General features: G+C 54.3%; 1 protein-coding gene across 1 annotated transcript; it reads right to left on the bottom strand.

The window, feature by feature from the left end:
* Nucleotides 1–1066: 1066 nt before the first annotated feature.
* On the bottom strand, nt 1067–12304 carry LOC119092251 (uncharacterized). The gene is made up of 11 exons (XM_037215222.1): nt 12269–12304; nt 10384–10389; nt 9906–9908; nt 7472–7663; nt 6712–6881; nt 6026–6164; nt 5391–5656; nt 3998–5324; nt 3181–3424; nt 2350–2546; nt 1067–1980 (listed from the first exon to the last, which is right to left on the bottom strand). Exons 1-11 carry the CDS (start codon nt 12302–12304, stop codon nt 1741–1743), a joined length of 2820 nt encoding a protein of 939 aa, XP_037071117.1. The 3' UTR covers nt 1067–1740.
* Between the last annotated feature and the right edge of the window lie 10915 nt (nt 12305–23219).

Below are 23219 nucleotides of genomic sequence, written 5' to 3'. Positions count from 1 at the left end.
GCCGTTGCCAAGCAACGAATTTGTATATGCTGCGTCGTTAAAAAACCGCTGGCTGACAAGAGACTACCATTTTAGGAAAAGACGCGGTGAAAAACTTTACAGAAACACAATGTCGCCATCGTTCGTAATTGTGAGCTTCAGGTATGTTCCACCATTGCTGATTTCTCTACTCAGGCAGCGTATTACCGTTTTTGCTAATTTTTATTTGATCTCCCATGGGGGCAAAATGAGTTAACTGGTGGGGGGGGGGGGGGGGTCGGTCACTGCGGGGGGCATTTGCCCCCCCCCCGCCCCCCAACCCCCAGTTAACATGTTATCCGAGGCCCTGCACTGGTCAGCAGCTCTACAAGGCACATATAATTTTCTTTAATCAAAGATCCGCTTTACAATCTTCTGCAGCTATGTAAAGTTTGGCGCGGCTACGCCGCGCTGTTCCGAAATAATTCTGGAAAAACCTTCAGGGAGTCAATTTGACCACCACCCGAGCGCTTCATTAGTCTAAATTATTTGAGATAGGATGCATAATGTTCACGAGCTCGTCCCCCCTTAAAAATGTAAAGTTCCATCTCTGGGCATGGCTTTGAACTGCATTAATGATTTTCAAAATGGCTATCTCCGTTCAAAACCCCATACAAATATGGAGCACTCCCTTCAACTGAAGCAAGTGAAAACAATAGTAAAATTCCCCTTAGTGCCATTCGCATTGGATGACTTTTGCGTACTTTGGCACTCTGTGATGTGAAGATTGTTCCGCAGAATAAGCACACCATATGTGGATCGAGAACCCATGCATAAATTGCGTCCATTGGACCCAGGTCGAATCTTTCAACTTTGCAAAATTAATGCAGAGGGAGGATGGAAGGGCTGTCGAAAAGAGTTTAGCGTTTAAGTGAAACGCAATTAAGACAATGTTTTACCCATGCAACGACAATAACGTGGTGGTACATTTACGGTCGCAAGATATGTCAAATATTACTGATATGCTGAGCAATGCTGCGCACAAGAGATTTTTCCGCAAAAGAATATTCATCGCCTGTGTCACGTTCATCACATATCAAATGCAGTAGAACACAAAATATGTATTGCAGAACAAGCACTGACCAACATTTAGGAACAGTGCAAACATATGTTCCACTGGTTGACGTATACCTCAGCTTGTATTCTTGCTGTAAAGTCGATGTCCAGCCAGTCAGAAGTACTGAACTGGATTGTCTACTGAATCCCCATATCCTATTCGGGCTACCCCTATGGTCAGAGTATCACAGTGTCTGCGCTCTGTCTCCACCTCTGCTCGGAAACGGAAATATATCAATACTCTAAATTCGTAGCCTGGCTTGAGAGCAACAAAAAAGACTGTTAACGTGAAATGTAAAAAAACCGCTCCCACCACAAGTATTGTGCGGGGGAGACGCGACGCTGATAAAACCGTGCGAATGTGCCTAAGGCCAGTTATTAGAAGACTAAGTACAAAGACATTGCATAATACTTTAGTCTACGAAGCCTAAAGGCAACGCTTTTGGAAATTCTAACCCCATTTACGCACAACAGGGAGTTCTTAACTACTGTGCGCAAGCCCATAACGGCGAATGGAGACCGACCATAACTGACATGAATCCTTGACAGCCTCCGGGGATCCATGAAACGATGTCTGAGTGAGCGATACATGCGAGCATTCTCATCCTCAACACGGGCGGGCAGACCGAGGAATCACAGAGCGAGATCGGGGTGCCGTCAATGTCGCTAGATGGTCCACACCTGCACCTTCTCCGCCACCACGCACCAATTGGCGTGATCGTAGTACGACGAGATAATATGCAGGTTGTCCACGTACTTCTCGATCAGCCGGTCCAGTTCGCCTTCGCGGAACACGTGGTAGTAGCGATGGTGGCCGAGCGCGCCGCCCACGTCCGACGGCAGAGACTCCTCCGAGGACGCCTGACGGCTGCCCGGTCCCTCTTCCTCCTCGCCCGCCGCCGTCGCCTTTGCCGTCGCCTTTGCCGTCGCTGCCGTCGACGTCGCCGTCGCCGCCGCCGCCGCCGCCGCCGCCGCCGCCGCCGCCGCCGCCTCCGCGCGATCAAAGATGTGCTGCGCTGTGAGCGCCGGCCGGGCGCAGCGCGCCGTCTCGCTGTCGGAGATGGCCGTACCGGAGGCCGAGCCGTCGGTGCTGCTCGGCCGCTCAGGGCCGCTCGACTCGCCCAGACTGGCCGTCCGCGAGGCTTCCGACGTCGACAGACTGGAGGCAGAGCTGAGGCTGGAAGCCAGCGAGGTGCGCCACTCACTCGGCTCGACCGCGCGCCGGCGGCCGGCGCCGGCGCGCGCCGCCGCCTCAGGTTCGGCCTCCTCCAGCACCTGCTCGAGCGGCGGCGCATCCAGCCGCGCCATCGTCACCTTGCGGCGGCCGCGCGGACTACTGAGCCGCGCCGGCGGCTCCGGAGAGCTGCTCAGGCTGTCGTCCGTCTCGGAGGGCGCCGCCAGGTGGGAGGCCGACGCGGGCCCGGGGCCGGACTCTGCCAGCGCTCCCGCCGCCGCCGGCGCTGCGCCGTTCGCTGGGGAGGAGGACAGGAAGTGAGGCATCGGTGTCAGCAATTACACCAAAAGCCAACGCTCGCCGAGCGGTGGAAGAGGAGTCTAGAAACAACAGCAGTCTAGCCATGCCATTAAGGCATACTGATCATCAACACCAAACCAGATCTGTTTCCTTCGCATTGAGCTTGAAGAACGCTTGGCCTTAGCCTTTTATGACGGAATGACATCAACGCCAGTGGATGGAAACGGAAGCCGCTGCGACCTGCGCGTCGCCGGACTGACGGTGGCCCGGCGGACGTGCCACCAACCCGTCAGCGCTCATTGTCTTCTGATTGAGCACTGACCACAACCGGCCGCTCCGTGGTCGCCAACATGTGCAGAATACGTGGATGAATTAGGAAACTCGACTGGTCATTGGCTCTGCTCACTATCCGTCTCGCAGGCCAGGGTATTCAGCGTTTGTACATTGGGAACTTGCTACTTGGGTCACACAACCCTGGTTGCAACACCCGTCTGTACTCTGCTTCGTCAAGCCAAACCCCCTCCCTGCTGAAATTTTGCCCGCGAGCACGCGCGTTCTTGGTGGAGCGCCTCACCTTGTGGCAGGGCACACCGGATCCCAACTTCTGCACCGCACGAGTGCAGCGCGCTCACCTGTCTCCCGCTCGCTGAGGCGGTCTCGCTGCTGCTGCTCGATCTCGCGGTCCAGCTCCTGGATCTCTTGCGCCGAGGGCCAGTCGGAGGCCATGCTGATGACGCTGCAAGCGCTGCTGGGGCTGCTGGCGCTGCTACTGGCGCACGAGCTCTCGCTGTCCAGGTCATCCGTCTCCGGGTTAAACACCTCAAACGTGAGATACTTGGGCGCGGCCCGGCGCACGATCTGCACGTTGCGAAAGCCCTGCACGCCAGGCCGCCGGATGATCTCGATGTTTTCGCCCATGATGAGCGACGACACTTGGCTGCTGACGCCGGCCGGCCGCGCCGCGCCCAGCCCGCCGCCACCGCTGCCGCTGCCGCTGCTGCCGCTGCCGCTGCCGCTGCCGCTGCCGCTGCCGCCGCCGCCGCCGCCGCCGCCGCTGCCGCCGCCGCCGCCGCTGCCGCCGCTGCCGCCGCTGCCGCCGCCGCCGCCGCCATCGCTCGGCTCCGGCCGGAACTGGAAGCTGCTGGCGTCGGTCCGTGCCGGCGCTGGGGATGGCGGCTGAACGGCGCCGGCCGACAGCGCGGCAGCACGGCCTCGCGACGGTGAAGTGCGCACGCCGCCGCAGGTGGCGCCACTGCTCGTCACCACGTCTGGCAGGGGGCCGTGCTTCGCCGGTGCGCTGGCGTCCGGCGTCGGGGCACTCTCATCGGCCGGTGGTGCGGCGACAGCGGGACAGCCTCCGGCCGGCAGCTGGCCGAGTGTTTCCGTCTGTGGCACCACCAGCTCAGCAGTGACATCGACCGGCGACGGTGACGGCGCCGGCGGACCTACCGCCTCCGACTCAGACGCCGGCACCACGCCCAGCGGCGGGTCCATCAACTGGAACCGGCCCTGAAGGTGGCTCTGCAAGACCTGCGCGCCCAGCTTGGGAAGGCTCTTGAGGGTGTTGATTCGGATCGGCGCCGCCGGCAGCCGGGTGGGCGAGGAGGGCAGGGTGCCGGTCAGCGGCGATTTGGGCGACACCTTACCGTTGGAGCCGTCCGACGACTCGCTGGAGGCGGAGCGGCTGCGCTCCTTGGCCTCCACCTCGGCAGCGTCCAGTTTCGGCACGTATATGACGGAGACGCAGCTGTCCTCAGAGTCGAGGCTGGTGTCGCTCTGGAAGCTGTTCTCCTTGGAGCTGTCCGAGCTTTCCTCGCGCGAGGTTTTCCGTTCGCGAGAGCAGTAGCGGTATAGCGTTCTTCTGTCGGCGCGCGTGCATGTGGCTCCACCGGGCAGCGCGGCGGCCGGCGCCCTGGAGCTCGACTCCACTGGCGGGTTCTCCAGTCTCTCCGCCACGCTCTTGAGCGCCATCTCGGCGGCCAGTCCGTTACAGGGCGCCGCCAGCATCACAGCGGGCGGCTGCTGGGCCTCCGGGGGCGGACCCTGAACCCCTTCCTCGTCGCACGCGTCCGGGCGCAGCGCTGTACCGTCCGTCAGCTGGCGCACGATCTTAACCAAACCATTCTTGAGCGCGGACGTCGGCTGGTCCTTGTCGGCCAGCTTCTCCAGGCTCTCGCTCAGCTTGCCCAAGTTGTCGCGCAGCGCGCGCAGACGGCTGTAGTTGGCGAAGTGAGCCGGCTTCGGCACCTCCTGGCTGCCGGCCATCTTGCCGTAAATGACGTTCTCGTTGAGGCTTTGCTGCTTGCGGATTTTGGCGCGGATCTGGTCGCGCTCACCCGTCCGATCGCGACGCATCAGATTCTCGTTGAGCGACGCCTGCTTGAGTATACCGCGCACCGGCCGACCGACCGAGGGCGTCTCCTCGCTGAGCACGCGCGGCACGCCCGACTCGTCCGCCAATCGTCGCTGTCGCACCAGCGACGGCTTCGGCGCCGCCGGCTCGACCGTCTCCTCGCGCACATCGTTCTCCGGCACGGTGGTCAGTGGCGCCTTCAGGAGCTCACATGAGCGCACGCGCGAGTCCAGCACGCTGTCGCTCTTCGACTTCTCGCCAATGACGGTGAGCGCGAGCTTCTCGCGCGGCAGCGTCAGCGACTGGGTGGAGAAGGTGACGGACTTGCGGCTGCCCTTCTTGGCCGCCTGCTGCTGCAGCAGCGCCGAGCTGCTGCTGTGAGATCGCTCCATGCTGACCGCCGTCGCCTCGTCGAACGCGAAGCTGCGCGGTCGGTCGGCTGGCGGCCGCGTCGCATCGCCGCGCCGCGCGCCCAGGATCGAGGCCGACAGCAGGCTCCACATGTCGCCGACACTGCGCGACTTGAAGGTGCCCAGCGGCTGGGCGGCGCCGGCCGCCGGCGCGTCGCAGCCCAGAGTGTTGCGCCGGCGAGGCGCTTCCTCCAGACCCGTGACGTCATCATCCAGCCGGATCTCGATCAGCTGGCTGCCGTCGGTCGCGTCGCCGGACTTGGTCGGCTTCATCTCCGAGTAGCTGGTCCAGGGCGAGAGGATCCAGGGCCGCGAGCCGTCCACCTCCCCGCGACGGGCCAGCTTCTGCAGGCGTTGGCGGCAAGTCACTGGGCCAGCCACGGCTGCATTATGACAGAGATGCATCGGACGGCGGATTGGAGCGAACGGAGCGCATTGGTAAGACAAATGAGACTCATCCAGGTCATGAAAACCTATGCCTGATTTGAAGACACTTCTAGGTTACTATTCCTGATGTTTCGCATACCGCTTCTCTCTAGCGGTGAACGTGAAGCATGGCCAACTATGAAAAGGTTACCAAAAATGAGCGACCAGCATTTACCACATCCTCACTAAAAACAAGTCCACAAAAAGTAGCAGGCACGACAACGGTAAGTACGACGGAAAATAAGTCTTCTCCTTGCTACAATGGCGGCCTCGGCGGCGACCAGCGACCTGCAGCGCCCGACGGACGAAGCTGTAGCACGACTCGCTGGGCGACGAGAGGCCCGACGAGCTTTGCGACGAGCTGGCCATGGTCGGGTCGATTGAGCGGATCCTCCGCGGCCGCCGGCCCGTCCGCCGCACGTGAAACCTGGCGCACAGCGGCCCATGTCGGCGTGGCAACCGGCGGCCGACGGGTTTCGGCGGCGTTTGTGGAGTCAATTTGATAAAAATCGAGGACATTACAGGACCACTTTCACAAAGTCCAGACTGATGAGACATTAGCGCACAGACAGAGTACGGCTCACGTCTAAATGTTCACGAAATGTTCGCGGACGGAACATCCGTGTCTCTCGTACGGATTTTCCCCGCAAAGGCAGCTGCCAATAGATCTGTTAAGTCGCTCTGTGCATTACGCCATAATGTCAGTAGTTTAGAACCGCGTTAAAGACTGGGATTTGCGGCACGCTATCTCAGCAGGTATGCTTACCACACACAACAATGACTGATGAATATCGCGCTCACGTGCAGAATCCGACTCCTGGAATCTGACCGCCGCGGTCTTTCCAGATGCCCCTAAGTGCGCTGCAACGAGGCACCCTGGCAGGTGACTCAGCAGAAGTAGAGGGGGGGGGGGGGGGAGGGGCGCCTAGCAGTACCGGTACAGTCATCTGCGGCCAGGTCCGAGTGCAGCTCACCTGGTCGACCTTGACGAGTCGCTGTCGCTGGTATGCGTGAAGGCGCTGTAGTTGAGCAGGTCGTCGTCCGATGTGGTAGAGATGGCCTCCGGCTCGACCACGGAAGGCACCTCCTCGCTGGCGCTGGTTTGCTGCTGATTCCACGGCACCAGCACGTCCTGGCTCTCGAACTGTGGCACGCCCGGCCCGTGGCCCTCACTGACACTTCTCGGTCACGATACCAGTGCAACCACTGGAGCTTTAAGGTTAACCCGGACATGGATGATATCACCTCACAGACAGCGCAATACAGCGAACAGCAATGCTCGAATAAAGGGATCGAGCGTCTCCAACGCTGACGTAGCGCTCAGCTGATCATGCATGCCACGCTGTCATCATCGCACGCATGGGTCAAGTTGCAAAAAAACAAGTTTGGATTGGATATTTGCGACCTCTCAGTCTCTCCGCCTTCACCCGCTCGACGCCCGATCAGGTGCAACGCGAGTCAGCAAGCCACCCACTCACATGACGCTTGCAGCAGCTCTCAGCGGCACGCTGTTTGCCAATGCATAATGCATAGCTTAAACACCGGTGCAACAGAGTGCATCAACGCAATGCGCAGACACACCAACAGAGCCGCGACAGAACACATGACTTAGTCACCTTACAGCTCATACTGCCGGCGCAGTGAGCAGCAGCCGCATTGCACAGACTCGCCGAGCGTCTCAGTACGGCTGCTGACCGTACGGCGGTGTGGCGTTCGGAGGGCGCCGGGCCGTACCTTTCTGGTGCGCTGCTCCATGGCCCAGACGGTGACGATTAGCCTGCCGCCGATGCGGAGCACCCTGGCCAGCTCGCGGAGGGCGCGCACCCGCCGCTCGGTGGTGGCCAGGTGATGGATCACGGCCACCGAGACGGCCGCGTCCGCCGACTCGTCCCGGAACGGCAGGCCCAGCGCGTCACACACCAACACCTGGCGGACACAGTGACGGTGTGTCACACACCAACACCTGGCGGACACAGTCACAGTGTGTCACACACCACCACCTGGCGGGCACAGTGACGGTGTGTCACACACCACCACCTGGCGGACACAGTGACGGTGCATCACACACCAACACCTGGCGGACACAGTGACGGTGTGTCACACACCACCACCTGGCGGGCACAGTCACAGTGTGTCACACACCACCACCTGGCGGACACAGTGACGGTGCATCACACACCACCACCTGGCGGACACAGTGACGGTGTGTCACACACCACCACCTGGCGGACACAATGACGGTGTGTCACACACCACCACCTGGCGGACACAGTGACGGTGCATCACACACCAACACCTGGCGGACACAGTGACGGTGTGTCACATACCACCACCCGGCGGACACAGTGACGGTGTGTCACACACCACCACCTGGCGGACACAGTGACGGTGTGTCACACACCAACACCTGGCAGACACAGTGACGGTGTGTCACACACCACCACCTGGCGGACACAGTGACGGTGTGTCACACACCACCACCTGGCGGACACAGTGACGGTGTGTCACACACCAACACCTGGCGGACACAGTGACGGTGTGTCACACACCACCACCTGGCGGACACAGTGACGGTGTGTCACACACCACCACCTGGCGGGCACAGTGACGGTGTGTCACACACCACCACCTGGCGGACACAGTGACGGTGCATCACACACCACCACCTGGCAGACACAGTGACGGTGCATCACACACCACCACCTGGCGGACACAGTGACGGTGCATCACACACCAACACCTGGCGGACACAGTGACGGTGCATCACACACCACCACCTGGCAGACACAGTGACGGTGTGTCACACACCACCACCTGGCGGACACAGTGACGGTGCATCACACACCAACACCTGGCGGACACAGTGACGGTGCATCACACACCAACACCTGGCGGACACAGTGACGGTGTGTCACACACCAACACCTGGCGGACACAGTGACGGTGTGTCACACACCAACACCTGGCGGACACAGTGACGGTGCATCACACACCAACACCTGGCGGACACAGTGACGGTGTGTCACACACCAACACCTGGCAGACACAGTGACGGTGTGTCACACACCAACACCTGGCGGACACAGTGACGGTGTGTCACACACCAACACCTGGCAGACACAGTGACGGTGTGTCACACACCAACACCTGGCAGACACAGTGACGGTGCATCACACACCAACACCTGGCGGACACAGTGACGGTGCATCACACACCAACACCTGGCGGACACAGTGACGGTGTGTCACACACCAACACCTGGCGGACACAGTGACGGTGTGTCACACACCAACACCTGGCGGACACAGTGACGGTGTGTCACACACCACCACCTGGCGGACACAGTGACGGTGTGTCACACACCAACACCTGGCGGACACAGTGACGGTGCATCACACACCACCACCTGGCAGACACAGTGACGGTGCATCACACACCAACACCTGGCGGACACAGTGACGGTGTGTCACACACCACCACCTGGCGGACACAGTGACGGTGTGTCACACACCAACACCTGGCAGACACAGTGACGGTGCATCACACACCAACACCTGGCGGACACGTGACGGTGAATCACACACCAACACCTGGCGGACACAGTGACGGTGTGTCCACACCAACACCTGGCGGACACAGTGACGGTGTGTCACACACCAACACCTGCGGACACAGTGACGGTGCATCACACACCAACACCTGGCGGACACAGGACGGTGCATCACACACCACCTGGCAGACACAGTGACGGTGCATCACACACCAACACCTGGCGGACACAGTGACGGTGTGTCACACACCACCACCTGGCGGACACAGGACGGTGCATCACACACCAACACCTGGCGGACACAGTGACGGTGTGTCACACACCACACCTGGCGGACACAGTGACGGTGCATCACCACACCAACACCTGGCGGACACAGTGACGGTGCATCACACACCACCCCTGGCGGACACAGTGACGGTGTGTCACACCACCACCTGGCGGACACAGTGACGGTGTGTCACACACCCACCTGGCAGACACAGTGACGGTTGCATCACACACCAACACCTGGCGGACACAGTGACGGTGTGTCACACACCACCACCTGGCGGACACAGTGACGTGTGCATCACCACACAACACCTGGCGGACACAGTGACGGTGCATCACACCCACCACCTGGCGGACACAGTGACGGTGTGTCACACACCACCACCTGGCGGACACAGTGACGGTGTGTCACACGCCCCCACCTGGCGGACACAGTGACGGTGTGTCGTACACCACCACCTGGCAGACACAGTGACGGTGCGTCACACACCACCACCTGGCGGACACAGTGACGGTGTGTCACACGCCCCCACCTGGCGGGCACAGGCACAGTGTGTCACACACCACCACCTGGCAGACACAGTGACGGTGTGTCACACGTCACCACCTGGCGGATAAAGTCACAGTGAATCACGCGCCCCCACCTAGCGGGCACAGATACAGTGTGTCACACACCACCACCTGGCGGACACAGTCACAGTGCGTCACATGCCCCCACGTAGCGGGCACAACTACAGTGCGTCACACACCACCACCTGGCAGACACAGTCACAGCGCGTCACACACCAACATCTGGCAGACACAGTGACGGTGTGTCACGCACCACCACCTGGCGGACACAGTCACAGTGTGTCACACGCCCCCACCTAGCGGGCACAGTTACGGTGCGTTACACACCGCCATCTGGCCCCGCACAGGGTTTTGCACACATGCAGCTAAGTCATAATCTCATAGGCCGCCATCCGTTGATTACAAAGTGTTAGGCATAACAACAATAGCTTGCTGTGATGAGCACCACCTGCTGTGGACCTGATCACAGCTCCGAGCTCGGGTCACAGTCACAGCCACAGCGAGCCGAAGGTCCGTCACGAGACGCTCGCACAGGGAGCCGGCCTGTCAGTGCAGACCTGGGATTTTCCAGAGCGCAGTGTTGAGGGGGCCCAGGCGGTTTCATAGCGGGGCTCACACTAGATTGCGGTTGACCGCTGGCACGCCAAGTGACATTAGTCATGAGACTCATATTGGGGCCATCCATGTTGCGCACGTGGTCATTCCAGTACATCACCAAAGTATAAGCGCAACGTAACAGGAAGGGGCAAGTGCGGAAGCATATGCATACGAAGTAAAAGACATGCACGGTGTGTTACCAATCCGATCCAACTAACCACAGCCGCATAACCTTTCCTCATATGCGGATGTGACGCGCTATGAGTCTGTCAGAAGGAATCCAGCTGGAGGTGCCCCAGCTCCGGTGGCAGCACCTGGTACAATGGAGCCGCCCGGCTGGTCCAGGTCAGTCTACAACTTCATCACATGGACGCAACCTTCCAGGCTCGCACAACGCTCGTGAGTCTCAAGACCTGCCACCAACTGGCAGCCAAGCACCTCGGACTGCCGAGGCCAAAGCTCTGTGCTTCAGAGAGACAGTGTGATCGCGCCAGCCCTCCAGCGGTGAACCAGTCGAGATCCTGAAGCAGCTCCGGTACATTTCCGGGTGTTTTGGGTGTTCCCGTGAAAGGTTATGCAATGAAGCAGTTACGTAAGGTCCCGGAGATCACAGTCCTTAGGTCACAGAGGATGGCAAATAGCTTCGCAGATGTGAACGACCGGAAACTAACCTAAAAAACATGTCATGTAACAAGAGATCTGTGGGAATTTCACGTGAGAACGCCTTGGAAACCAGACTGATTTGTTCATCTCCGAGCAAGGGCGAAGGTCGGGCCACGACATGAAGCTGCATATCTGAGAACGTTGCGCAGTTGTGGACTGCTGCCGAGCAACACAGGCTGTGCTTTGCATGCATTTACTTCAAGGCCGTACACGCAGAACCAGATAACCGTAGAGACCAAGATATATTCACGTGGACCACACGGCTCAGCAGCCTGGTCCCAGCTGTAGTATTGGCAAACCCAGCCCTCAGTTCGCAGTTCCAGAAGTGACCAGTCAAAAGCCATGAGCAATGAAATTACAGTGACGTCACCGGTCACCAGTCACCACCGCCACCATAGTTTCTTGGTACGCAACAAACGCATGTAATGAATATGAGTGTCAACCTGAGCGCTCATTTCGTTGCACTTCTGTCGCTGACTCGCCGGTTGCGCAAAACATCTTCCACTCGCGGCAACCATACGCATGACCAAGCAAACACCTTCGTGCGACACCCCACATGTAACCAGTCTCATGAAGAGAGAATGGCGTACAATTGTGGCGTAGTAAGCAGGGTCTTAAAGTTTTGTAAATCGTGGGTAGGGGGGGGGGGGGGGGGGGCGAACCGATGGCCCGACAACCTACACCCCTCCCATTTTTTTTCACTGAATTTGGCCCACTTTATTTTGATTAAACGCAATTTATGCTTTTTACCTTTGTATTATGTATACAAATATTTAATCCAAGCGGTACAGAAGCCATGCAGGGTTGAATCCAAGGAGCAGGCACTCGACGCACGCGTCTCTCCTGATCGGCACGAGAAGGCGCCCTTTTCTGGCCACCTTGGAGAGCCGGTGGCGCTCTCCCATGACAGTCATAGGGGGCGGCACGCATTTTAGTTGTGGGGGACGGGGACGGGGCTAGCCACGAAGCGCTTAGGTCATTCCCATATTCCACAGCTTCTCGCTTTATCCTCACAAATGTGTCTTGTGGCGCTTGGTATGTGAAGTTTATTGCATCTTTTATCCGCTCAGCTGTATCCCACAACGATTTCTATCTTGTGGTGAGGCAACCATGCTTTTTGTTATAAGAGTGGTACTAGGCGCCACTACGCAGAAAGATCAAAGAAGATAGTGTTTGCGTTATGATCATCTTTTACCAACGTTTCTTTGTAGCATTCCAGCCAAAAACTGGGGGCCAAGCCAACATGGGAGGGGGAGGGTCAGGGAGGGCCCCCCACAAAGGAATGCAAACCGACACCCATGATAGGAAGTAACTTCTCAAGCTTTTACTTCAAATCTAGTTGCGTAGGGTAAAAGGCCACCAATTAAACGCCGGTAAATTCTTGTATTTAAGGGACATCTGAAGTAGGAAGTTACTCCTTTCTCAGTAACTTCTCAAGCTTTTACTATGAATCCGGTTGCGTTAAGTAAGGAATAACTATGAACTTCTACGCCATAAACTTCTACTTTTTACGGAGACTTTGCAAGTAAGGAGTTACTCCGCACTTCACCAGGCATCCATCGGGCTTCACAAATGCAGCTGGTTTGACCAGGGAGTAGACATTCACTACAAAATTGAAGTAAAATAAAAGATGGTCTAGCCCGTCGTCAAATCATCAATGGTGATCATAGAGGAGGCGGAGCATGACCAAGCACGAGCGGAGGAACAGGCCATTTGGACCGAAAATCAGCCTGCTTTGAGAAATTGCTAAACTACGAAGCGATGCCGACATACGGGTGGACGACTACGCATATATGAGAAATTCAATGCAACTGCACTTCGCATAGTAGTTGATGGGCATCAGAAACAGAAGTACTGAGGAGGATAATGCTGGCACGCTATTGTGAAAACCAACCTCCTTCCCACTTGTCGCGGATTTCTCGAGATCATGTTTTTCTTTCCTGCTATGACGCGAACACACATGATATAAGTTCACAAAATACCCCACCTAGGGTAAGAATAAGGTAAGCTATTTCAGGCAGATTTTGTCTTTGATGTGCATGTTGCCGTCATAACTAGCACGGGAAGGAGACCCCAGAGTGTGAGTACAGGAGACATAAACAGCTTTATTTACTTCTGCGAGTAGCGGAGCAGTATTGACAATTATAAGACGTCTGCATTTCAGCGAATGACAAAAGAGATCGCATTTAGTCCATGAACTACTCGTCACACAAATCACAAATTAATTATTTACTTCATCCGTAAATGACCCCACTCTTTATATCACCCTCGCGGTATTTCTGCGTTTATCTTAGGCATCTTAAACCTCGTCAGGCCCGAGGTTTAAAAAACGCAGTCAGGCTCACCGTTCTCGCATTGGCTGCCGCCGGTATCTGTGTCATCAGTCCGAACAGGCCAACGGCTCCCGAGCCCGGCAAGTAGTCAAGCAGTCAATCTGAATGTCCCAGCTGAGCTCGGTCGCACATATTGCCATGCATTAGTTGCGAATCGTGAAAATTGGTGCGCCGTTTTAAAAGCAGACCTCAGGTGCAATGCCGGAAAACGACTCCCGCTGTGACCTCAGCAGCCTCCATGCAGAGCCCGAACCACGCGTTCCAAGATGACCCCCGTGACCTCAGCACGCTCCACACACAGTTAAGCTCATGCGTTCCAGGGTGGCCGCTGAGGCCTGGCAGGCTTCATACAGTCTGGGACACACGTCTCGCTATGACCTCAGCAGGCGCTCCATACAGATCGCAGGCCACGCGTCCCAAGGCGGCCGCTGTGACCTCGGCGGACTCCATACACAATTCAGGTCACTCGTTCCAAGGTGGTATAGGTCAAACACACAGTCTAGCCAACGCGTCTCAAAAAGACTGTTGCCATCCCAACGGGCTCCACACACGGGTCGATTGCTACGTCATAGAGCAGCCGGCAGCCCGTCCCCCTCTGCTATTAGTTTAAACCAGTGAGAACGGAAGTCGCTACGTCTCGGTCCCTCTCAGTCCCAGACTCCCAACACGATGTGACACTCCTCAAACAGCTCCATGCCGACATCGGGGCGCCCCTGCGGAACCGGCTAGAGTAGCCAGATCCCAAACCAGGCACCCCAGGGTTGACACCGGCGCCATGCCTAGCACAGCTATATACGACATGCAAGACCGCTCACGCTTCAATACGAGGTACTCGCGCTTCCTCATTCCTTTCACAAGACGACTGTGCATTTACTCTTGCCACAGCAGGACTGTGTGTAGCCTCTCTGGCATTTGAAACATATTACATCACAGCCAACATCAAGTAAGCGCACAGGTAGTTGCTCACTTTATTCTTGCCCTACGTCATGTATTTTGTGAGCGTATATCATGTCTCACGAAAAAGAGAGTCATATATTTGTCACATGTTTCTTTTCTTGAAAAAACGTGACATAAGAACTGTACAAATTAAAAACAATATTCAGACATCCGCGACATTCCGGAAAGAGATAGGTTTTCATACCGACCTGCCAGCTTCATCCATCACTCTTCTTGGCACATGTTTGTGATGCTTACAAAGTTACAGCACGAATTGCAGCTATATTGATTTTCTCACATATCCGCACAGGTGCCCCTACGTACAAAGTCTGCCCTCGATATGATGACATCGCCTTATAGCTCAACAATTTCTCACTGCAGGTTTATTGTCAGTCTAAATGTTCCTTCGCTTCCGCATGGCCATGTGCCAGTCCCTCTATGATCACCACTTCTGATTTTACATCGGGCCAGGGCATCGTTTCGTTTTATAACTCCTTACTTCGGGTTTCCCTGTACATAGTAGAATGTGATGGGCGCAGGAGTGCATAGTTACCCCCTTACTTCATGCAACCGGATTGGAAGCAAATGCTTGGAAGGTCACTCTCTAGCAAAAGCTGTATGCAGTCCTCTTTATGGATCTGAAGTAAGGAATCACTCCATAGCTCACCAACCATCTATCGGGTTTCAAAAACGCAGCTGATTTGACCGCGGAGCAGACATCCACTCCGAAACTGAAGCCAAATAAAAACGTGCTCCGGCTCGTCGTAAAATTAGCAGTGATGATCATAGAGGTGCTGACGCATGGCCGGAGCAGCGGAGGAATACAGCATTCAGACCAAAAAATCACCATTCAGTGAGCAACCGTTGAGTTATGAAGCGATGCCAGCACATTAAGGGCGGACGTGTACGTCTACGTGAGGAAATAAGTACAGTTGCAATTCGTATTGTAGCTTTGTAGGCATCACAAACATATGCCATAAACTGTGGTGGATAAAGCTGGCAGACCGCCCTGAAACCTACCTCTTCCCCACGTATACCGGATTTCACGAGATCATGTCTTTTTTCTTGCTATCACTCGGACAGACATGATATAACTTTACCAAATGTACATTCTGAGGTAAGGAAAGTCAGCTTTTTCACAGAACTTTCGTCGTCGAAGTGTATATTGCCTTCACACGTAGTACAGGAAAGCTCAGAGCATGAACACACGGGGCAAGCGACTTTGTTTGCTTCTACGAGAAACGGAACAATATCGACAATTATACACCTGCATATCAGCGAAAGAAAAAAGTGATGGCAATTAGACTTTCAATCAATCGTCACGCAGATCACAAGTTTATCCATGAGTTAAGCAGTAAATGTCCACACCTTTTATGCCAGCTTAGTGATGTTTTTTATCTACTATAGGCATCCAAATCTCTCGGGCCCAAATCGACGACATCGTTGCCACGGCAACGTCCGCTTGTACCGCCATTAAGATCACTCCAGCCTCGGAATTTTCCGATTTACTTCGTAGGGGCACCGCCAAGTTTATGAAACCGGCGTAGGAAGCACGGAGTTACGCGGAAATTACATTGGCCGGCCTGATGAAAGGATAAATTTATCTTTATATAGCTGGTTACTGGCGGCCATCACGCAACAACCATGGGCCCTCCCATGACCCTGCAGCGGAATAACACCCCGGCTTCCCAAAAGCAGACAACCGTGTTGACAACCGAGCTTCGCTCTGCGCTGCTAATATGGCCGGTGTTCCGGCTCCGGTTGATCTCGCTGACGGACGAGCTGATCCGCCGCCGACCGGCAGATCAGTTGTTTCCGTCGCAAGCCGATCTGCAGATCGCCGCAAGCCGATTTGCAGATCGGCTTACGACGACGACCAGCACAGCAGCACTGTCGCTAGTGTTAGGTCACGAGTCGGCCATTTACAGATCTGTCATAGCGCCGCAGACGATAAGCGGAGAAATTTTCAGCGGATTAACTACCTCTGCTGGCATGGGAAACACCTCAGGGGTGCAAGGTAATGAGAAGCGACTCAGACGATCGTACTGGCCCTGTCTGGCGCCCGCTATGCTTTCCAATTGGTGCTCATGGACGCTAAGAGACAGTATGCACTTCACCGTCCTCGGAGAAGCCAGCACTAGGAGTGCATCGCACTCGCTGATGAGACCCAGCGGCGGCTTATGATTTTTACGGATCACAACTGACCACCCTAACAAAGAATAACTTAAGTTCTTGACAGAAGCATGAGCGCCAAGGCATGTCTGTTCGTCTGACTGCATCTTTGCTCTGTCCGGCTCAGTGACCGCCCTCCGAAAAAGACAAAGAAGGCACTGGACGCTTCACCTGCTGAGCCCGTTGATCGGAAGCAGCGCCAATACGTGCAGGGTAAATACCCATGGTATATATCACCCGTAGGGCCAATGCCCGAACGATGTTGTTGTGAAGCGCCGCCCTCGCCGTCGTGACATGCCAATGCGATCGGCGATCTGTAATCAGAGCTCGCCAAACAGGTATATCCAGCAGAAAACGCCTCAGCTCGACTGAATACCTTGCTCTCGGCCGTAACCCATGACTGAATACCTCGCTCTCGGCCGTAACCCATGACTGAATATATTGCTCTCGGCCGTAACCCATGACTGAATATCTTGCTCTCGGCCGTAGCTAATGGCTGAATACCTCGCTCCCGGATGTAACCCATGACTGAATGCCTCGTTCCCGACCGTAACCCATGACTGAACACCCCGGACTCGGCCGCAAACCCATGACTGAATACATTGGTCTCGGCCGCAACCCATGACTGAATACATTGGTCTCGGTCTAACCCATGGCCACGACTCGTTAGGCCGCAGAAGGCGATACAGCGGAAACAGGACGGATGACACGCTTGGAGAGCGTTTACGGCAATAGCTGACCAAACCCAACAAAGCATGCGGCTCTGCTACATTAGCAGTTCAGGAGGACATTGAACAGCAGGCACTCTTCACCCGTAGTGTGGATCCCGGCACCAATCACCGCGTAACCATAGCAGGTCACCGAGTCCACCCGAAAGCTGCACTTGGAACACTTGACACCGAGCCCATTGTCTAGCCATCGCTCAAGCACCTCTCAGGCAATTGTCATAGGCGTTCTGGGAAGGATCGCGATTATCAAGTGATCGGGAAAGCCAAAAGGCCAAAGGCACAGCAGGCACCGCACGTCAGGTTGTTCCACACGCGCTGAAAAGGGAAGGCACACTTGTATATCGATAACTAAACCCCATAAGCATCGGCCTAACGAGACCGCGTGGCGTCGCCAGGGTGAGATATTACCTTGGAATTATCGTCAAAGACAAACTAATAAAACACGATTCCAAGTCCATTTTGGAGAAGGCAGTAGTACTTGTGAGCTTAACCAGCAACTCCTCAACTCTCAGCAGCGCACAGTGTTACAATCGAGTCACCTGGTTGACGGTCAAGCAGTAATCACCGCAGAGAAGCAGACATATGCTCGCATTGTAACCACTATCGGTGGTGCAGCAGTGTCTGGTAGTTTTTCCCACAAACCTACGCGCATACCCCTGTCTAGCTCGACGTGAACGGTACGCGAGAAAAGATGCACGAGCTTTGACAAATCGCGGTATGGTCTCAAATTCGAAATAAATGTTGATTTCTCGCCCTTAATCGTCTTTATTGGTCCCTGATAGCGTTCGTGAATTACACTAACACGAGACGCTGCCGATTCCCCGACTCTGAGATAGGACACGCGCATATCTTGCGGAAAATAGCAAACCATCCCAATTAGAAATCAGCCAACCAGTCTCAGCCCTACAAAAGTAAAGCAGACTCGATCATAATCAATGGTAGGTAGGTTAACTGTAACTCAGTCATGCTGCAAATACACAAGCGCTTTGCCACTCAGCGAGACTGCCACCACCATCTATATACTACATACGGCACGAAGGCCCAATCACCCGGTCCTCGCACCTCGCGAAACTCGCCGAGATGCTCCTTTCAGAGCATACAGCGCTCTGCGTCCGACTGCTGTCTCGCGTCCAACTCTGCGCGAGCGGCACGGCCATTCACGGCGATGATTCGATTGGTTCGGTGTTTCCGATTACCGCATGGCAGAACAGGCTGGCAGAACAGCTGGCGAGGCTCATCTGAGTCATCGCCGTCCACAGCGCTTACCCACGACGTCCGCGCGGACAAAGCGCCCCCTTCACTCGGTCCATTCGTGTTGAATATCACCGTGCAGCAGAAAGCGGCGCGATCTCTCCCCGTACACGTCCACATTCTAACCCAAAATCATGCGCGACATCCAAGTCGCCGGACGCAAATGGCCTTCCTGATAGCAAGAGTAAAACCAGAACCGGGCTACGATTACTGACGACTACAGTTCAAAGCATTCTCGCAACACATCTACCGACTGTTTGTAGAACCTACAAAATAATGCTATAATATAAGGCAGCAGTAATTGAAGCTAACAGCCTAGCTGAATCAAACAATAAGGCAAACGTCTTTGGGTAATGACACGAGGAAAGGTCGCCCATCTGTTGGTTAGTCGATCTTCTTTCACCACGTTAAAAACAAAATATTGCTTTAGCCTCCCGCCTCTGAAGGAGCCTCGACTTGTGCTAAACTCGCGGACCGATTCCCCAACCTCGCCTATTTCGCGTGCGCTTCGCGCCCGTCGCCAGCGTGTGGCCATGCCACCCATACAACATAGCGCTTCGGTCTCGGCTCGTCTATTGATGCTCTCTTCCCTAGTCGGAAGCCGCGACGTATTATGTTACAACTAACACCACAGGTCACCAAGTACACAACACGTGCCATTTCATGGATGACGTTACAATTTAGGGTTTTTACGATTGGTCAAAACCTGCACGTCGTCTGCATATCACACTATCACTGTGCCATCTACAAAAGGCTAAAAAAATAGAAATATGCAGTAAAGGAGTGGTTCCAGGACGAAATCCGGGAAATCTCGCTCATTTTCGGGAAGCTTCGCAGGGAATTTATGGTGACTCAAGGCATCGATACTGCTCGTACTCTGTGTATGATTAGAGAGATAAGCCGATGATCATGAAGCATCGATTCCACACAGGTTTGATTCAGTCAGTTTTTTCATGCTCCATCGTGTCGAAAGATTTCCTCAGATCTAACGGATACGTGAGCAAGCGAGCGGCAACACATGGGCTCCGGGGAAAACCCATGTTACTGACTGAGAACAGCACTATATTTCTGACTACTGTCAGAATTTAAGCGGAAAGTCATCCTACCACTCATTGCTTTTCTAGTATATGATTGTAATGGACGTGTTAATACTTGCAGTTCACATCGAATTCAGCTTTTTGGGTACTTCGCCCTCGAAATGACTCTTGCAGACGGTCCAAGGCCCCACGGGACGTCGAAACTCAGCGGACTGAATGACGACGCATTGAATTTATGATCGGAAGGCAAACTGTCTCTCGCACCAACAACAGCTCGTCTGTCGCGCAAACATGTCTTGTATGTCAGGAGAGCGGATGGGATCAAGTAACAACTGAAACGGATGTACAGAATCAAGAACAGTGCAGAGCATGACCGTCTCAGGTACAGATGTCTGCTTTGTATGGGTAATTTAGAGCTGTTTCTCACTGGCGCACAATCTTGCCTGTTCGACTCATCTGTCATTTGGCAAATAAGGCTGTCCAGCTTCCCAAGACTATTCGTCCATTTTAGCATCGTCTTCCCTGGGGAGGCGGAATTCCACAAGCGGGTAGGCATTTTGGGTCATTGAGGAGGCAACTGCCACCACATGGTAGATACCAAAATACGGCCTGGACATTGGCCGCTCAGCATTTTGAAAGAGAACCGATGGCTCATAGTGCGACAGATCTTTCATACGCCTTCCTTTCGCTGGCTGCTTTTCAATGATAAGGCTTGTCGCAGCATTGTGGGCGGAAACAAATTCAGAAGCTTGAAACTTCCAGAAACAATGTGACAGAAGCCATAAGGCTGCAGCCCGTCTGTCATGTGTTTCTTATCTGTGCCCTGCTCCTGTCCGCCATCGGTGGCCACTGCCCTCGCCGGGATGTCTCCCGCATGACTGACTGCGAACTGACCGTATGGCTGCTTTGTTGCATACTTTTGAATCAGCGTTTCTACTACATGGTGTATGAAACAGGAGTTGGACACCTGCAACAGCATCCTTTTCCGAATTATCTTCCCCCTACATCACACCATCGCAGAAAAATTGCCTCCGGGAAGCTGTCTCCCCTTAGTATCAGTTGGCCCAAGTTGACATTTCATTGCCCATCATGGAACGTACACGACTTGATCTACTTTTGTGTGTAGGCAGGGGCGTAGCCAGGGCCTTGCCAAGGGGGAATACAAGGTTGACAAGAGTCCGTCTTATGGTGCTTCTCCAAAAATCCCTGGATATAGCTTACTTGTTAACAAGGTCGCACGACTTTCTTCGTTTTGTTTTTATTTTTACCTTGTAACCAGAACAGAAGCCAGGAGCTACCATGCGCTCAATTTTGTTTGTATTTTGAGGTCAATAAACTGCAGAAATCAGACGTTGAACGAATACTGCATGAAATAAATCATCGGCGCTGTTCATTTACAATGGCTATTTGACTCATTCTAAATTGATAGAACTGAGAGGCTTTATCATAATTATTTATCTGGGTTCTACAGACATTGAGGACAACGCGAAGGTAGACTGTAGATCGAAATGTTTGATCCAAATTTGAAGATGAAAATTTGATTCCAGATCGAGTGGTCAACACTGTGTATTAACATGGCCAAGCCATGTTTGTCTGAAGATGTTCACCATTCAGTAAAAATCGGTTAGTGATACAATTTATGTAACGCGTTTTTTTAAAGTGCGCGCTTGCAAATCCTAGCAACAAAAACATCGACACCAGGCTTTGCAGTCTCCATAGTCCCGCTGAGCGTTAGCCCAGTAGCTAAATACTAAGCTGTGGCCAACGGTTGGCCGAAAATGACGACGCTTCTGAAAAAGATATCCTTGAACGCCTCATGAAATCGGATCTTCTTACATTTAGAAAGTAGTCTGGACGCACATTTCACGTGGTTCAATTTTTTAGGACTGATGAAAAGAGCGGATTAGCCCTTACAAACCGCCGCGAAGTTGGGCTGGAAACCTAGTGGTTGATACTGGAAGCGTGATGGTAAAATCTCTATTTTTCGTGTTTTTGCAGCTATTTACCTATCTAGAAGACAGATTAACACCGCGCCCACCGTCTGGTGGCACTTGCAGTGGCCGAAACTTTTCGGTTTTACGGAAGTCGCAACCCAGGCTATTGTTGTTCTTGCTCTCGAGGTTGCGGGCGGTCATGCCTTTCCACGTGAATTTGTTTCACTAATACATTTCTTTTGAAAAAAATGAACGTTCTTAGGCAAACATGGCATGACCCTGCTCGTTGTTTAAGCTCATTTCAACCCACCCTATTCAAGCAATAATGAGAACCCCCACTCTACTCAACAATACTGAGACCCCTTATTTCCTTCCGGACAAGGGGCCTCTTGAGCAGAACATCAGGGTACATTACGTTTCCAGTCAAGGGCTGAAGGGCCATTCCGTCCCATCGCGAAGTGTCTTCTGGCTATTATTCTGGTGACATGGGGCAGGGTCTCTTCGTCGATCCGATCAAGGATATATCATATCACATTGTTCCCATCCCTGACACGGGAGACCTTACAACCTGCGCAGTTAGCCCCGGATCAGCACAGAAATCCTCATTGCAATCCTCACAGAAATCCTCATGCAAAAACATCCCTGATCATCGCAGGAAGTCCAATAATTGTCACATGGACTCCAGTTCCGTGTTTGTCTGTGTTCTTCAGAATGTTGAGTTATCCTGGACCGTAGATTGCAAATGAAATTGGATTCCTAATTTTTATTAACATGGCTAGCCCATGTTCGTCTTAAAATGCTCAATGCTTTGTCATAACGCATCACTGAAAAGAAAGCTAATGTCATATGGCCTTGAACGTGCGCGCTCGCAGGTCATAGCAACAACCGCCCTCGACGCCCGGCGTTGCAGTCTCCAGACGACCCAGCGCCGGCTTTGTGGTTGTAACACTAAGCGATAGCCAATGAGCAAACGAGAAAAAATGACGCATCTGAGGGAGATGGCTGGTGAACTAGCTAAATCGACATGCATGTTTAATGTAGTGCAAAAGTAGACCAAATGCAACCTTAAGATAAAAAGTGGGGGCCAGTTGACATTGCTGCCCCCCCCCCATTTAAAAAGTGGGACCATGGCCTCCTGCCCCCCCCCCCCCCTGTTCCTACGCCCATAAATTAACCGATCTTCCCTCCTGCAAACACAAATGTAAGTTTGCAAGATCAGGTGGGTAGGGAGTTAGGCGGCTACTTTAAGCGATTTCTTAGAGCCCAAACCCGCTAACAAATCGGATCAAGATAAAAACTCCGCTGATGTGGCCTTCATATTCAAAGTTGTGAAGGCAGGCTGCAAGCATGGGACTGAACAGATTGTTTGAAAACTGCATGATGTTGATACGCGGTATTAGGTGTGCTTGTCTTTCAACTACATGGGCCTTGACTCTTA

The sequence above is a fragment of the Pollicipes pollicipes genome, unplaced genomic scaffold (genome assembly GCF_011947565.3).
Source record: "Pollicipes pollicipes isolate AB1234 unplaced genomic scaffold, Ppol_2.1 Scaffold_3447;HRSCAF=4054_pilon_pilon_pilon, whole genome shotgun sequence".
Classification (NCBI taxonomy): Eukaryota; Metazoa; Arthropoda; class Thecostraca; order Pollicipedomorpha; family Pollicipedidae; genus Pollicipes; species Pollicipes pollicipes.
The sequence above is the reverse complement of the archived record's forward strand: the minus strand, read 5'-3'. Positions and strand labels throughout refer to the sequence as shown.

Coding starts and splice junctions, on each gene's coding strand:
- LOC119092251 (XM_037215222.1), bottom strand. CDS start 12,304: ATGACTGTCATGGGAGAGCGCCACCGGCTCTCCAAG. Junction 5,325..5,390: donor GGCGACATGTGGAGCCTGCT/GTCGGCCTCGAT, acceptor CCGACCGCGCAG/CTTCGCGTTCGACGAGGCGA. Junction 3,425..3,997: donor CGGCGTCTGAGTCGGAGGCG/GTAGGTCCGCCG, acceptor CCTGGCGTGCAG/GGCTTTCGCAACGTGCAGAT.